The sequence below is a fragment of the Elephantulus edwardii genome, unplaced genomic scaffold (genome assembly GCF_000299155.1).
Source record: "Elephantulus edwardii isolate Elephantulus edwardi_28Jun2011 unplaced genomic scaffold, EleEdw1.0 scaffold00002, whole genome shotgun sequence".
NCBI lineage: Eukaryota > Metazoa > Chordata > Mammalia > Macroscelidea > Macroscelididae > Elephantulus > Elephantulus edwardii.
Genome location: NW_006399752.1, coordinates 36,305,931 through 36,323,487, shown reverse-complemented (window position 1 = coordinate 36,323,487; position 17,557 = coordinate 36,305,931). Strand labels below are relative to the sequence as shown.

General features: G+C 48.5%; 1 protein-coding gene across 1 annotated transcript in view; it reads right to left on the bottom strand.

Moving 5' to 3' along the window:
• The window catches only part of ZNF839 (zinc finger protein 839), a 27,879-nt gene continuing 10,322 nt past the window's right edge, over nt 1-17,557 (bottom strand). Inside the window, exons 4-8 of the mRNA XM_006879179.1 lie at nt 5,218-5,301; nt 4,299-4,448; nt 2,433-2,576; nt 2,153-2,288; nt 1-809 (exon numbers count right to left, since the gene is read on the bottom strand). Of these exons, the coding sequence (XP_006879241.1) occupies nt 1-809; nt 2,153-2,288; nt 2,433-2,576; nt 4,299-4,448; nt 5,218-5,301 (1,323 nt within the window). The remainder of the gene's footprint in view (nt 810-2,152; nt 2,289-2,432; nt 2,577-4,298; nt 4,449-5,217; nt 5,302-17,557) is intronic.

Here is a 17,557-nt window from a genome sequence, read left to right as displayed (position 1 = left end):
TCACGGGGAGGGCTCGGTGCCCCCAGCCAGGAATGCCTCCACAGCCTCCAGGGGGACACCCTCCGGCGGCAGGCCCTCGTGCAGGGCAGGGCCCTCCACCTGGGCCACCAGCACGACGCCCTCCTGAGTCACATCAGAACCCGGATGGGACAGGAGGAGCCCCTCTGACGTCTGGATGAAAATCTCCTGTCCCTGAGGACACAATGTGCGGCACTCGCTGGTGACTTCAAAAGCCACGGCCTCTCCCACGGCGACAGTGGTCTCCAGCTCAGTCTGCTCAGCCCACTCCTCAGCCCTGCTGGGCTCACTCGGGGCCCCCGTGTGGCTTGTAAGGTCCCGAGCCGTTGTCTGTGACCCGTGGGGACCAGGCTGAGGCCCAGGCTCGGAGGCAGTCCTGGGGGTGCAGTCGACCAGCACGGCCTCAGGGAACAAGGTGGTCTCGAGCTTCGGGGCCGCGACACCTGTGAGCGTGACAGTGCTGGGGACAGGCTGCCACCCGTCTGTATGGGAGGCGCATGCACCACCCTGGGCCCTGACCGCTGCATTCCCAGCCCCGCCAGGCAGCAGGGACGCTGGCCCTCCAGTGGACACGAGGCCACTGCAGAGATCTGAGTGTTCTCCAGTGTCCTGGGCCGAGTGACTGGGGAGAGCCAGGGATGAGCCCACATCCCCACCGAAGGCGTCGCCCTCAGCAAACGTTCTCGGCTGCTGACCGGCAGGGAGTCCACTGTGACCTCCGAGGGGACCCGCCGCAGGATGGCCTTCATTACGGTGCTGGGACGGGAGCCTGGTGACTTGAGGGCCACGACCTGAGGGTCAGGGGAGCAGAATGAACACCCACATCGAAATTTACTCTCTTGCCAACAAATACAAGACTTCCTTGCTACATAGGAGTAGCAGCAAATTTGTTTTGCATGAGTCCTTATTATCATTTCTAAAAGATACATTTTGCCTGAAAACTTCCCTAAAGCTAGTAGTGCAATTTTGTCTCTATACTGAATAAGTTTGCAGTTCTGAACCTCAGAGCTTTTCAAAGCCCAAGCGCCCAAACCCTAGACTATGGCCTGGAATCACCCTTAAGCCAGGAGCTAACTCACTCACCCCTTGTCTCATCCCCATCCAAACAAGACAGCTCTGTAAGGTGAGCAGTCACACCAGCGAGGAACACACTCCTTAAAGCAGTGACCCATACAAGACCTACAGGGCAGCATTTTTCTGGAGATAAAGTGTGAAAGCAAGAAAGAGTAGGACAGAAATGAGAGCCACAGGGAGGAAGGAGAAAGAATGCAGTTATAATGTCAGGGTTGTAATCCAGGTAAAACAAAATGGGTGTGGATGGCTGGATAGGAAACTAATTTGCTATGTAAACTTTCACTCAAATCACACACACAACCACACTAAGAAAAAAACAGACAGACCCTGCCTGAGCCCCACCTGGGCTCATGGGACATGCACAGGTGTCTGGATTTCAAAGGCACCCCTGAGGTGACCCCGACAGCCGTGAAGAGCCAGCGCCCTGGACATCAGCAGCTGGGAACCCTCTTACTCCTCACGAGGTTGTGTCCTGCCAGGGCTCAGCCCCTAGGGAGGTGCGCGGGAAGGTGTGGGGTGAGCAGGGAGGGGAGTGTGGAAAGAAAGCAGGCTGCTGGAGAGGGTGTGGGGGACATCGGTCTCCTCTGGGACCCGAGTCTAGGGACTTGATGCCTCGCCATGAAAGCCGTCCATGCTGTAATGGCGAGAAAGCCTCTCCCAACCGGACCCTTGGATCAGCACCCTGTCAGGCCACTCGGGGGGCCTCTCAGAGCTACACAACTCCTCTCGTGTGGACGCCGGTCAGCAGGCAGCTGACAGTCTGGCTAGAGCAAGACTGGAAGCAAGAACATTGCTCCCAAGTGCCAAGGGGCAGCCTGGCATTGGGAGTCCACCCTCATAAAGGCCATGTCACACACCCAGTGCGTCAGGGCCTCCTCTCAGGCCCACCCACCCTTCCTAGATCTCCTAGGCTTGGTCACTCACTGAGGGTGTGGCTCTTCACGTTTAAAAGGACCCAAGAAAACCTTGATTGGGCTCAAGACTCAGAAAGACAGCAGGAAGATGAGGCTAAACGAGAAAGGAGCCTTCGTCGAGCCCAGGGCCGGCCGCATCCTCTTACCTCCCGTGTCGATGGGGTCGCACGCTGTCCTGGGCTCCTCCTGGGCTCTGCTGGGGGCAGTTGGGGGCTCTGTGTCATCTTGGGGCACAGGTTCTCTTCTGGTCCTTTTCTCCGAGGCCAGCGCCTCTTCTGGGGCCTGTGGAGAGAAGACCCATCGCTATGACAGTGAAGGGATGGGAGCCTGTCCTGTGCCCAGAGAACAGTGCTGTGAGCTAAGACGTCAAGCCAAGTCATCCACCCTGGACAAGGACAGCTGGGCGTCCAGGTGGCCCAGGCTCACCTCGCGCCCCCGCTTCTGCCCACCAGCCTCCTCCGCCGGCTGCACCCCGTCTGCCTCTCTGCAGGCGCGTCGCCCTGAGAGTCCACTGGTGTCTGTGTCTCTCTTCCTCAGGAACTCTTCTGTGATTCCCAGTGACTCAGCAACCTGGGGGCCAAGGGGCCTGTTAGTGAACTGTACTTCCAGAAATGGTTGAACTGGGGGAGGTTTTGCTTCGCAGACTTTCAACAACAAATAAAATGAATGTAATATTCTCTAAAAAAAAGAAAGAACAAATGCATCCTGAAGGAAGTGCAGCCAGAAGGCTCCTTGGAGCAAGGTCGGTCGGTGGAATTTTGTCTCACTTAATTTGAGCATACTCTCAGAGGGAATCAATCGTCAGTGAAAACCACTGCGCTGGGGAGGTGGCGGGTCACAGAAAGAGAGGAAGACTCTCATCGAGGTGACTGCCACGGTGACTGCCCCAGTGGGCTGGTGTATGAGAGACTCAGGACTGGCAGGGTGTTGCCAAGTTCAGATCTGTTATTTGTAATCAATCCGCCTTACAAGTGGATTTGTATAAAACTAACAACAGTGACCACAACAAAACTGAAAACAAATAAAAAACCTACACATTATTTCCACTTTGGGCTAGCAATGCAACTCCCTACACACAAGGCCACCAGAGCCCCTAATTTCTCCATTGGGAAGGAGACTTGTTGCTACCAAAGAAGAATCACGTGTCCTGTAAGTGCTAATCCTGGTATCGAGGGGCAGACCCTTTGGCTTGACCCAATGCTAAGAGCAGATAAAAGCCCCACAGTTTCCTAACATTCCTTGTTGCTTTCTACTCAGTCTTTGATATTGTAAATAAACAATAGATAGTTAACAATCATGGCAGCGAACGGAAAGGACCATGAGCTCTCTGCACAGAGGTGGGAACTGAGGCCCAGCGGCTCCGTGATGAGTGCCCGGGTCAGAGACACCGACTGGCCCTGGTGCTTGGTGTCAAAGCTGAGTCCTCCACACCTCCTGGTGGCACACTGCTGAGACCCTGGAGTGGCCATGAGCCCATAACTGTGGGATGTGCCCTCAACAAGGCATTTCCTCCATGACAAGACAACCACATTCAACATGTTTGCAAAGAACGCGGCATCACCCAATGCAATTTGACAACAGAAACAATGAAAACTAGAATTATGTCAAAACAGTCACACTCAGTAACTATCAGGCCCTGTGTTACCTGTCCCTTGACCTATGTGATGAAAACAACATACTATTTAATTGACTATGCCAGCCAGTGACCATGAAGGAGCCCTGGTGGCAAGGTATTTAAGGCTGCAAACCAAAAGGTCCGCAGTTCAAAGCCACGAGCTGCACCATGGGAGAAAGATGACAGTCGTCTTCCGTAAAGATTCCTCCCCTCAGTGCTGTCAAGCCGGAACCAACTCACAGCCGACCCTCCACTGTGTCTCCAAGGCTGGAACCACACAGCCTTGAAAGAGGGGACGGGGCTGCCCACCTTTCTCCGAGGAGCCACTGGAGGATCAAACCACCACAAAGGCGTGGCCTGTGGATTAGTCGGCCATGAGGGCTCCTTGGAAACCCTACAGGCACGTTCCACTCTGTCCTCTGGGGTCACTATGAGTAAGAACTAACGCAACAAGAGTGGGTGGGCTGATCAGTGAAGGAGGCTGAAGGGTGTTTCAGCTTTCATGCATGCAGTAATTTTCTAGAACAAGTGTTTGTTGCTTAAGAAAAAATTCATTTGATAGATGAAAGAGCCAAGGTAACGCTACCTTTGAAAACCCCACCCTGCTCTGCTGTGCTGACGAACACCCTTCCCTGGGCCTCTGGGAGCAGCGCTGGCTGCCCACGTGCGTGTGTTACCTTACTGTTGCTTATTTCCAGGGGCTCCAGAGAGCACGGGCCGGAACTGCTGAGGTATTCTTGACACATCTTCTTAACCATTTTATGCAGCTCTTCAAACTCTTTATATACGGCTGGGAACAAAGGCTTTGCGAGATGATTCTGTTCAACCTTAGGGACGATAAAGATGACCGGAAATGTTTAAGTGGAGTAACATACAAAATAGAGAGAGGCATTTAGACAGAAGGCAGAAGACCCCCTGGGGCAGTGTATCCTTCTCTCCCCACAAGAACTGGCTGTGTCCAGCTGCTGGCCTCTGCACTGGGGGAGACAAGACTGGGGCCAAGAACAAGCCAGCCCATGAGACAACTGCCTGGAGGCGTGTGGGGCCAATCCAGGGCTCCAGGAAGGCAGCCCAGGGCGTGGTGAGGGTGCAGGAAGGCCTGGGGATGGGTGTCCCCCAGCCCGGCAAACGGAAGGAAGGCCAGCCTTTGGTTCTGCAGGGTGCTGCTAGCACACGGGGCAGGCATGACGGCGTCCCGGACTATGTCTGCCATCAGTGGAACATTGAGAGAGCACAGCATGGGCCGTGTGACCCCCCAGGGTAGAGGAGCGCCGGGGACGGAAGGTACGCACAGCTGGTGTGGTCTGCTATGGCTTTATTGCTCGTTCCTCCCTCCCTCAAGGCTAACAGTACAGACTGTGACAAGCAGAAGGCCCAGAAGACCTTACCACGTGTCACCAGGTCCCTAAACCATGGCCAACAAAGTCCTCCTCTGAAAACCCACTGGAGGGTCAGCTAAGAGCCCGTTCCAACTCTATGGCATCTGACAATAAATTGAACTTAACAAGGTCCTCCTGCTCTGTCCTAAAGACAGAAGGACACCAGGCGCCTCCTCAAACCAGAAGCTCAACCAACCCCGAGTGTGTGAAAACTCACCTTCATCAGAAGAAATTCATAGACGGTCACAACTGGAGTCAGCTGAGACAGAGCTGGTGCCACTCGGTCCTCCTGGTCACTCTGCTAGGGAACAACCAGAAGGTGACATTACCTCTGAATGCCTTGCAAGAGCCTCAACAGACAAGATGTTGGTACAACATAGAGGCCCATTGGGACCCGGGGCTTAGAGATCCAGCGAGGGGGAAACGTGTGTCCTACCCTCTCGGGCTTACCAACTAGAATATACACAGTGACGCTGTGGACACAGGCAGAGGCATGGGTGAGGCAGGAGCCAGTGACAACAGCCAGGTGGCCAGCTGAGGGGTGCAGTGGGTGCTATTATACACCTGTGCCACTGACAGGTAGCCCAGGGCTGGTCTCGGAGTCCCTCAAACTCAGGCATAGGGGGAGAGAGATTTTGGTAGTCACTGAAGTGGAGGTGCAGACAAAGATCTGGAAGTGACACAGTCGGGAGACAGGAGGGGGTATAGGTGAAAGATGTGAACCCAGCAGGAAGGAGGGCACAAGGTGCAGTGCAGACCCAGCGGGATGGGGAATGAGGTGAGGTGTGTTGACAAAGGGGCTGCTGTGGAATGAATAGAGGGGTGCTGACACAGGGGGTCCTTTGGAATGACAGGAGTGTGCTGATACAGGGGCTGTTGTTGAATGAGTAAGGTGAGGTGTACTGACACAGGGACTGTTGTGGAATGAAGGTAGATGAGCTGACCACAGGGGGTGCTGTGGAATGAATGAAGTGAGGTGTACTGACTCAGAGGGTGTTGTTGAATGAATGATGTGAGGTGTGCTGACACAGGGGCTGCTGTGGAATGAATGAGGTGGTGTGCTGACACAGATGGTGTTGTTGAATGAATGATGTGAGGTGTGCTGACACAGGGGCTGCTGTGGAATGAGGTGGTGTGCTGACACAGAGGATGTTGTGGGGTGAATGAGATGAGGTGTGCTGACACAGGAGGTGCTGTGGAATAAATGGAGGTGTGCCGACATGGTGACTGCTGTGGAAGGAATGAAGTGAGGTGTTGCTGAACTTAGCCCAGGGTCTCTGGCTGGCTGAACAGTCACTCTGACAGAACTTGATAAACAGCGGTTAGCTGAGGATGACTAAAACCACATAGATTTTCCAAGCCTACAATTAGAAAAAGATTAACTCCCCAGTGTTTGCACTTGGAGCGAGAATATGTACATTTTGCCTAGGAAAACCCACTTCCTCTCTGATAACCATGGCTCCCCTGTGAGTGGGAGGCTTGGTGCCCTGGGTCCCTGGAAACCACACTGTCTGGGCCTTTCATCTCTCTGACAGATTATCCTGGGCTCTCTTATCATTTTCCCACCTTTTTAAGACAAATATGTACAGTTCTAGCTAAAGACCATTTGGGTAAGCTTAAAGTTCCACTTCCCCAAGTCAATTCAGGTAAACTCAATAAACCTACTTTCAAAGGACTGAAAATGAGACTCCAGGGCCCAAAAGTAAAAATGTGGTTTTTATCCCTTGAAGCTTCTTATGGAAAAAATACAAAAACCATTTCTGTTATCTCCTAAACCACTTCTATGGAAAGTTTACAACTATTCCCATGTGTGTAAAGGCCAGCATCTCCCAGAGCCACCACGGAGGCCATAGTGTCATCCAGCACAGGGCAGCCAGGTGTCACAGGCAGCACTCCCGTGGGGTTACACTACTTCATCCAGGTACAGCTCGGGTGAACGGCAGCTCATCTGAGTACTTCACTCTGAGAGTCAGGAACCTCATCAGGAGCTGCCACATTCCACGCAGTCACGGGGTGAAGTACGTCCCCCCACGCTACACTCCTCTTGGCTGGGCTGTGATTCTCGTGGCTTGCCAATCATGGAACGACACCATCCTCCCTCAGGACCTAACCTGACGTGACCAGCATCAGATGTCAGGGCATTAGGGCAGGATGAATCACCTTGACCCTCTTAGGCGGCAGGACAGACCTAGAAGGACCGCTACGACTGGTCTAACGTGTCCGAGTGTAACAGGGCGGGGTCCGGTGTTGCGCCCTCCGTGACGGATGGAAGGCACCCAATCGTGGCTACTAATAACAGACCTATAAGCGCCATAAGGTTATTACTAGTGGAGGAAATAAAGATTTGTAGGAGTTCCCATGTGTTTGTATGGAGTAGAAATCAGGCTGCGGAGAGCACAAAGCCTACATCACCCATTCGATCACACGGGACAGCTTATAAGACTGTGACCTTAGCATCAGTGCAGCCACGTCATCGCCCAGTTAGTGGGAATGCCTGACTCCCACATGGGAATGCCATGACTCCCACACCACCTCAGCCAATGAACAGCTGGAATAGTTAGCTAGCAATAACTCTAGTTTACTAACGACAGGAACTAAAATAAGAGTGGGTATTTTAGGAATCAATGAATATTGAGGAATATTCTCACAATGAGAATTCCATTATTGATCAAGTGATGATGAATGCCACTGGTATAAATATTAGCGAGAAGTGGTCCAATTTGAAGCCAGAGGGAAACTTCTAGTGTACGAACTGTCACTCAGTGGATATGGCTTCTTGATTCTGCGGGTGAAGTTTGGGATTTGTGGTCCTGTGAGAGCAACACAGAATGGGAATAAGCAGGATAATTAATAATTATTGAGAAGGTAGAATATAGGTCAACTGCTTTTATTTGGAGTTGCACCTCTTTTTGGTTCCTAAGACTAACCATCGAATGAGTCTATGACTCAAAGACACCTAACTACAATAACAATGACAATATAGAGCTACGTCGGCCTAGTGGACAGAAAGTTATGCTACCTAGTCCAAGGTGGGTGATTTTAATCTGCGGCCCTCAGGCCTGGTTTTAATTGTTTTGTCAAACATTCTTCTAGGTGGTATAGCACCGGTCTGTGCATTGGTGTACAGAGGTAACTCGTGGTTGCTATGATGCTAAACACTGTGACACTGATGTGTCAAATTAAATAATGGTTACCCATGGTGGACCGTGTTTGGTGGAGCTTCCCAATTAAAACGAGCTTGGAAACAGGAGTGGCATCCGCTTCTGAAATGGCTTGCCTCCGGAAACTCTATGAACAGTGCTCAGGCCTTTTGTTCATAGGGTCGCTATGAGTCGTCTATGACTCAACGGCACCTAACAACAAGACCAACCATCATCCTTCAAAAGCTGGAAAAGTCACAGGCTTAAATAGGGAAAGAAGAGTGGGCAGTTATATATTTCTCAGTGCATAAGAAGGGTTAAACTTCTCTTACTAGATTTACAGTCCTAAATTTACAACCCTAACTTTTAAGGCTGAGCGAGCATGTATATAATGGAAGTAAGCGTCTAATTCAAAGAGCACTTTCTCAGTCAGTGGTGGTTTGATGGTGTTTTTACAGGGCACCATCTTTCCTAGCAGTGTTACAATTAGCATATGTAGGGAGTATAGTGCTGTGAGAGGGAACTCTGGTGGCTTAGCGGTAAGGAACCGTGCCACCAAGGCAAAGGGATGTGGTTCAAATCCACCAGCTGCTCTGGAGAAGAAAGATGGGCAATCTCCTCCCATGTAACGTATCGCCTCTGAAAACTCCCTGGAGCGTCAGCTGTGGGTTCCCACTCGGTACATAACAAGACAATGATGCTATAATGGTAAATAGCTCACCAATAAGATTAACTGTTGAAGGAAGGGCGAAGGTAGCCAGGCTGGCCAGGCCTTATCATGGTGTTCTGAGGGGAAGGAATGTTTGGAGACCACAAGTTTGGCTTTTCAGTTGCTTGTAACACCTCTGAGAGCTGGACAATGACTGAGCTGGACAGAAGAGAATCGATGCCTTTGAGCTGTGGTGTTGGAGAAGAGTGCTGAATAGTCCATGGACTGCCAAAAGAACACAGACATATGTCTTGGAGAAAGTGCAGCCAGAATGCTGGCAAAGCCAGAATGGAGATAAAGGTGATCTAGCTTCCTCTCACATACTTTGGGCATGTTTTCTGGAGAGGGACATCATGCTTGGAAAGGTGGAGGAGCGGAGAAAGAGCGGAAGACTCTCACCTAGGTGAGCTGACACAGTAACCGTCACAATGGGCTTGAGGGTGTCAGAGATTGTGAGGATGACACGGGACAGGGTGGCCTTCAGATCAGTTGTTCAAGGGTCACTGTGAGCCGTACCCGACTCAACGGCACCTAACAACAACATGGATGCACACGCAGTTGGTGTTGGTGAGTCAGAACAGTGTGGACGATGTTAGCTGAGGGTAACTATTAGGGCTGCTGCGCTTACGAAGCTTCGTGGTGTTTGGATTATGACGGCTACGATTATGAAGGTTATGTGGCTAACAGATGAGGAAGTCGTAAGTGATTTAAGATCAGTTTGGCGCCTGTTATGATTATTTCGTACAGTGAGAAGATGATGAACGGGCAGGGTATTGATGCCTGGTGTTGTTTGGTTGTTTGCTGTCAAGTCAGAAATGACCCACTGCTGACCCTCTGGTGGGCTTTCAGAGGTTGTAAATCACACCAGAGGAAACTGACCGTCCTTCTCCTAAGGAGCAGCTAGTGGATTTGAACCGAGTGCCTTTGGGATTGCAGCTTAGCTTCTTAGCACTAGGTCACCAGAGCTCCCTATTACGTCTGTTAGTGGGTTTAAAGCAACAGCTGTCTTATACTTTAGCTGCCTAGTTTTAGTGGGAGGACAGCTAGGAATATGGGGCCTGTGACAAGGGCCTCACCTCACTGTGAACTCTATTAGGTATTCACAGGTGGAGGCCAAATATTGTTATGTGCCATGAACTCACCTGCAATTCATAGCAACCCTACCTATGTACAACAGCTCTGAACTCCACTCTATCCTGAGCCAGTCTCATTATCTCCAACACACCTACCCTCATTATCCCTGTTACCGTGTCAATCCATCTCATCCTGACTCTTCTTCCTCTCCTGTATGTCCCTTCACCCTTCCAAGCATGATGTCCTTCTCCAAGGACCAGTCTCACCTAGCCACATGCCCAAAGTGGCTTAAAAATCCCTGCCTCCAAGGAGCAGCCTGATTTCATCCTCTCCAGAATAAACCAGTTTGTTCTTGTAGAAATCCACAGTAGGTTCAATACCCTTTCTCCAGCACCACTACTCAAAGGAATAAATTCTTCTGTCATTTTTAGTCACTGTCCAGCTTTCTGATGCATAGCAAGTTGTTGCAAAGGTCATGGCCTGAATCAGGTGCACCTTATTCTACAGACTGAAATTATTGCTCTTCAGTACTTTTGAGAGGTCCCTGACAGCTGTTTTTCCCAGAGTCTTTTGATTTCTTGACTGTTGGTGCCAAGAGTGTGGATTGTGGAGCCAAGCAAGCGGAAATTGTTTAAAACTTCAATCTCTTCTCCATCGGTCATGGTGCTGTCAATGAGCCAAGTGGTGAGAACCTTTGTCTTCCTGATGTTGAGCTTCAATCCATATTGAAGACGATAGTCTTCACCTCCTACAACAAATGCTTCAGGTCCTCCTCAGTTTCTGTGAGCAAGGTTGTATCATCTGCAAAGATGCAAGTTGTTGTTGAGCCTGCCTCCAATCCTCCTGCCACATTCCTCCTCAAAAAGTCCAGCTTCGGCAACTCTGCAGAAAGCCATTTTGTTTGCCAGGAGTCTTTTTGAAAGGGTCCTCTTCAGGATTTTTTCCTCAGCAGCAGTTACCAGAGTTCCGTTTACTTCTTCAGGATGTTTCTCTTAGCTAAAACCGCAGGAAGTCGTCTTCAAGGTGAGCAATAATTTTCGAAGCATTAAGCAAATAATGGTAAGACAAAGCCACCAGAAACGTGTACCTGATTTCCATGACAAATATGGTAATGCTATCTTAGCTTTTGGAACTACTTTCTGTGCTGCTATGTGGGCTTACGCAACAACACAAATTGGGATAGTATGGAACTTGTCCCCTGTTGGCAGAGTCACCCCAAAGGAATGGAGAGATCAATAATCAAATCAGCTAGTGGTATAATATTGAATTGTTTTCAAAATCAACTTATAATTGATGTTGAGGAAAAGCACTATGTACTCATTAAAATAAGACATTATTGAAGAAATAAAGTACATTTGAAACCCTTAAAAAAAAAGTCCAGCTTCCTGAATGATCTGTTTTGCATATAGATTGTAAAGGTATGAAGATATGGAGATAGGCTGCATCCCTGGCCTAGACCTTTCCTCATCTTGAACCATGCAGTGTTTCCTTGCTCTGTTCTGACAACTGCCCCCTAGTCCAAGTATAGGTTTCTCATGAGCACAATCAGGTGTTCTGGGATTCCCATTCTTCTCAAGGTTAGCCACAATTTGTTGTGATCTGCAGTCAAAAACCTTTGCATAGTCAATGAAACACAGATAGACATTCTTCTGGTACTCTTTTTCAGCCAAGCTCTGACAATGGTGATAAAGTCTCTGGTGTCACAGCCTCTTCTAAAATGGACCTGCATTTCTAGTATTTCTCTGTCAATATATTGTTCCAGGCATTTTTGGATAACCATCTTCGGCAGGATTTTGCTTGTGTGTGATATCAGTGATGTTGTTATATGCTGTTGAGTTGCTTGCTACTCATACTGACCCTAAGTACAATAGGTCTGAACTCTGCTCTATCCTGAGCCAATCTCGCTGTCTCTGACATACCTACTCCCATTACTCCAGTTACTGCGTCAAGCCATCTCATCTGGGGTCCTCCTCTGCTGCGCTCTCCCTTCACCTTTCTAAGCATGATGTCCTTCTCCAAGGACTGGTTCTTCCTGGCCACGTGTCCAAAGTATATGAGAAAGAGCTTCAAAGTCCTAGCCTCCTAGGAGAAGCTAGGTTTTACCCTCTCCAAGGCAGACTTATTTTTTTTCCTTGGTGGTCCATGGTATGCTCAAGACTCTTCTCCAGCACCACAACTCAAAGACATGGATTCTTCTTCTGTCATCCTTAATCATTGTCCAGTTCTCTGATGCATAGCAAGTAATTGTGAAGACCATGGCCTGGATTAGGCAGGCACACCTTAGTCTCTACACTGACATCATTGCTTCTCTGTACTCTGGAGAGGTTCCTGACAGCAGATTTTCCCAGTGTAATTCATCTTTTGGTTTCCTGACTGCTGGTGCCAAGAGTGTTGATTGTGAAGCTGTTCAAGGTGTAACTGTAAACCACCTTAATCTCTTCTCCATCTGTCATGGTGCTACCAACTGCAGTGAAAATTTTTGTTTTCTTGATGTTGAACTGCAATCTGTATTGAAGACTATAGTCCTTGACCTTCTGCAGCAAGTGCTTCAGATCCTCCTCAGATTCAGAAAGCAGGGTTGTGTCATTTGCATAATGCAGGCTGTTGATGAGTCTTCCTTCATTCCTGATGCCACATTCCTCCTCAGAAAGCCCAGCCTCTTGAATGATTTGTTCTGTATATAGATTGAAAAGGTATGGAGACAGGACGCATCACTGACTCACTTCTTTCCTGATTCTGAAACGTGCAGTGTTTCCTTGCTCTGTTCTGAAGACTGCTTCCTGGTCCAAGTATAGGTTTTACATGAGCAAAGGAGGAACAGTTATAAGCAGAGACTAATGCCTGGAACATAGAATGTGAGAAGCATGAATAAGAAAACTGGACATGGTTAAGAAAGTAATGGAACATGACCATATTGACATATTAGGTACTGGTGAAATGAGAGATTGGCATGGAACATTTTGAATCAGACGATCATATGACCGGAGATGAAAAGGTTAGAAAAAATGGGGTTGCTTTCATTAAAGGCCAGTTTTCATTAAAAGACCATTTCTAGGCGAGCTCTGGTGGCCTAGTGGCAGGAAACTGCACTGCAATCCCAGAGGTGCGTGGTTCAAATCCACCAGATGCTCTGCTGAAGAAGGAGGAACAATCGCCTCCTGTACCAGTCAGATGCAATTTGACGGTACACACATAAAATAAATAAATATAATTTTTTTTTAAAAAGCCATTTCTAGATACATCTTGAAATACAATGTTGTGAGTGACAGGATAATATCATTCACATACATACAAGGAAGACCTGCTTTATATATATATATCATACTAGGACAGGTTTGGAACATACTATCATACTATGACAGGTTTGGAAGCAGCAGTGGCATCTACTTCCTAAACAACAAGCCTCTGGAAACTCTATGAACTTTGATAAATGAGGATTGTTGTAGAGGGGCTTCAGGCCTTTTGTTCATAGGGTCGCTATGAGTCGTGCTCGACTCGAAGGCAATCAACAACAACAATGCGTGTGTGTGTATGAATATGATAAATATATCAGTAATACTGTTTGATAATTTCCACACTCTGTCAGGTCACTCTTTTTTGGAATGAGAATAAATATGGATCTCTTCCAGCCAGTTGGCCAGTCCTCCAGATTTCTTGGCACCACTTGTTGACCATGTCTAGAGTAGCAACTCTGTTGAAATATGTCAACTGGTATTCCATCAATCTTTGGGGCCTTGTTCTTGGCCAATTCCTTCAGAGAAGCTTGAACTTCCCCCTTCATCATTAACTCTTGATCATAAGTTGTTTCACTAAATTCTTCTGTGTCAGCCATGTCTTCTTGGTACAGTGACTCTGAGTACTCCTTTCATCTTCTTTTAATGCCTGCTGGATCATTCATGATTCTGCCCATAGCATCCTTAAGTATGGCAACTCAAAGCTTAAATTTATTCTTCAGTTCCTTCAGCTTAAGAAATGCCCAGTGAGTGTGGCCCTTTTGGTTTTCCAACTCCAGCTCTATGCACACTTCATGGCAATATTTTTCCCATGAAGGCCAAGACCATTATGCACAGTAGTTAGAGGAAGCTGGCCAATCATGAGGAGTCTAGAGGCTGAGTTCAGTACGAGGCTACGATTAAGTTGGTAAACCTATGGAGTGTCAGTTTGAGCCTAGAGCCACTAAGAGTGGGAATGAGCCCATCAGAGGGGAGGATAAAAAGTCACCCCTATATTTAGGCATTCTGTTTGGTTACCTCATTGTGCGATAACTAGTGTGGGAATTAACGTTGCTTCAAGTATCACGTAGAACAAATTCTGAGGCAGTAATGTCAAAAGGGAATAAATGTAGTGGGATAAGTATTGAGATGTCAGGTTTTTTCAGGTGTGTATGTAATTCGGTAGTCAGGTGAGGTTGTTAAACTTAGCAATGAGGTTGAGAGTGTGTCAGAAAAAACATAAAGGAGTTTCAGTTTGTGGGGCTCTGGTGCGAGAGAGAGAAGGGACAAGGTAGTCAGAGTGGCTGCTAGCTGCAGGCGTGGTGCTGGCCCAGGTGAGGCTGGGCTGACAGTTAAGGTGATGGCGGCAGTACCGTGATCTTCAGCACTGCAGGAGGTGCAGGTTCTGAACAGAGTCTAGGCTGCAGGTGTTAGAAGCTGTAACAAGCAGGGCTCGGCAATCAGCCTCTCAGGCTGCAGGTACTGGGAGAACACGTGGCATTTCTGTAAGAAGGATGAAGTCACAGCCCTGATCCCAAGCAAGGGGGAACTTCCCTGGGGTGTATCCTGCATCACGTTATGTTACAGAGATAGATGGAGCAAGAGAGGAACCTCATTACAGCCAAGAAAGATGAGCCCTGAGCAGAGCCTGTCCTCAGACCTGGGGTCTCTGCTGAGAAGTACCTTGACCCAGGGAGAGAGCTCCCAGAACACTGGGCCCAAGGAGACAAGACCTTTTCCTCAATGCTCACGGAACTGAGACTTCTAGCTCCTAAACCATGGGAGTCTCAATTTCTGACACAGAAGCACTAAGACCCATGCCAACCAGAAACCAGGGCTTCCATGGGGCTGGAAGGGCACGCACCTCCTTGATCCCGGCTTTGCTCCGCCTTGCTGCGCTCTGCCCTGCAGCTGCTCCACTCTGCTGGCCAAGGACCTTGGAACAGTCACCTCTTTTAGGTCTTGAGTGTCTCCCTGGTTCCAAAGGGCTGAAGACCTCCCATTTTCTGGTTTGGACACCCATGTCTCTTCAATGTCTACAGACTGACCATTCTAAACGAATGATGCACACCCACAGAGAAAACAAAACACAACAGAATAAGTACGCTTTAGAATGAAAACTTTACAGCTGAAGAATGTCAAGCCAAAAGCAAAGAACTTGCTAAATTATTGCTTCACTGCATAGTTAAGACAGGCATCATGGATTACATGTTGGGCTGCTAGCCAAAAGGTCAGAGGTTCGAACCCACTAGCCCCTGAGGGAGAAAGATGAGTGGTTCTACCTCCACCTCCCGTAAGGAGTTACAGCCTCAGAAACCCGATGGAGAGTCTCCATGAGTTAGAAACGCCCAGTGGCTGTGAACTCTGGTTTTGGCAATGATGACCAGGGTCTCAACAAAGTGCCTCTTCAGACCTATGATAAGTAAGTACCAGCGGCCAGTGAGCCTGGGCCAAGACTATAACCCCAAGTGTAGCCCAAATTCAAACAAGAAGGTTCTCTGACATTATTTTAAGTTTGCAGACAGATCCAAATTTCACTTATCCATCAAAATGCAAATTTATAACCACTGAGGCAAAATCAATTCCAGCAGGTTTCTGGGAGGCTGCACAAGAGAAGCCTGGCCCCTTCTCCCAAGGAGCCGCTGCTGGATTTGAACCACTAAAGAGGGACCACCTTAACGTTAGCAGCACCTTTGCCTCTGGACTAATTAGTTTAATCGAGAGCAGGAGCGGCCTCCACTTTCTAAACAACGTGCCTCTGGAAACTCTAGGAACCTGGAGAAACGATAGTTATAGAAAGGCTTCAGGTCTTTTGTCCATTAGGGTCATGCTCGACTCATGGCAATCCACAACAACAACATTGCAGCACCATAAAGTTTACCTTCTTTTTTTTTTTCTATATTTTATTAATTTTCATAAACATTTACAGAGATTTTGGGTTTCCATTCATTCATTGTTGCACTATTCTCTCTACCCTCCTCCCAGTTTGTTCTTGTCCAAATGCCACAGTGCTTGTCAAAGCCAGTTCTGATTAATCTTCTTTGTCAGTGTGTCCTTTGCCATTCCCTATCACTCCTCCCTGAGAGAGACTTCACCCTGAGTCATAAGGAAAAGGGGATGGCGTATTCTCTTAGCTACTTCCTGCTTAAAAGGGACGCTGTGGGTTTCACGGTGAAGATCTTCTCTCACTACTCTAAAGGGCCCCTTTGGCAGTAGGAAACACATAGACTATTATGGAGATTGATTTTGGAATTTAGATGCACTCTTATTGATTGTGCTTGGCCGTACATGTTCATATCCTTGAAGATGTATCATGGGGGTGTTGCAACCTAGAAGACACAAATTTGACTAACAAGTTATAAGTACATGAGTCAAAAATTATGGAAAAGTAAAAGAAAGGATTCTTTCATTGTTTTACAAACCCTCCCCCAGGTCCCCTCCACCATGTAGCCCTCGCTCTAGACTCCTGTGATGACAGAAATACCTAGTTATATATCTCTTTTAAACAGTTTTCTCCCTCCTCTGTTTCAGTGCAGTATACATTATTGAACCCATCTTACTCAGTCTCTCCCCAACCCCAAGGACAGTCCCATTCTACAACAGTGGCATCATGTAATATTTGTCCTTTTTGTGACTGGGATATTTCACTCAGCATAATGTTCTCCAGAGTCAACCATTTTGAATAATATTGCATGAGTTCCTTGTTTTTTAATGCAGCATAGTATTCCATTGTGCGAATATACCACAGCTTCTCTAGCCATTCGTTTGTTGAAAAGTTTACCTTCTAAAGAACATGACTGAGGGGGAGTTAGCATCTACAAGGTGGTGCAACCATCCCACTAATTCTAGAACATTCTCCTCGCTCTGACCGACTTGGTGTGTCCATTAGCAGTCCCTCGCAGCCCCTACAGCCACCACACCCCTGGAAACCACTGCTCACTTCCTGTGTACAGTTTCCGTGGCTTTTTAAAGAGAATCCCGGATCTGACACTGTCTGTTTCCTCATCCCCTGCTCCTCCCCCGCTCTGTGAACAGGAAAGACAACACATGTGCGCCTTGGGGACTCTGGGAGTGTTAATATACGAGGAGGTGGGCACCTCGGCTCTCAACCTCGCTGGGCTGGCAGGGGCTCGCCCTCCATCTCCAATAGACACTGGACACTTGATGGGTAGCGGGGCTGCTGTGGCATCAAGCACTGCGTGGCCCTCCACGGCAGCCCCCTCCACACCCCAGTTCCCTGAGAGCACAAGCTCAGGGCCCCTCAGTCTCAAAAGCCGCCTGGTGGGGCAACCACTGTGGAAGGCGGTGTGGCGCTTTCTCAAAAAGGTGCAAATAGAGATACCATTTGACCCAGCAATTCCACTACTGGGAATACACCCCAAAGAGACCATAACTGACATCCAAGCAGATATATGCACACCC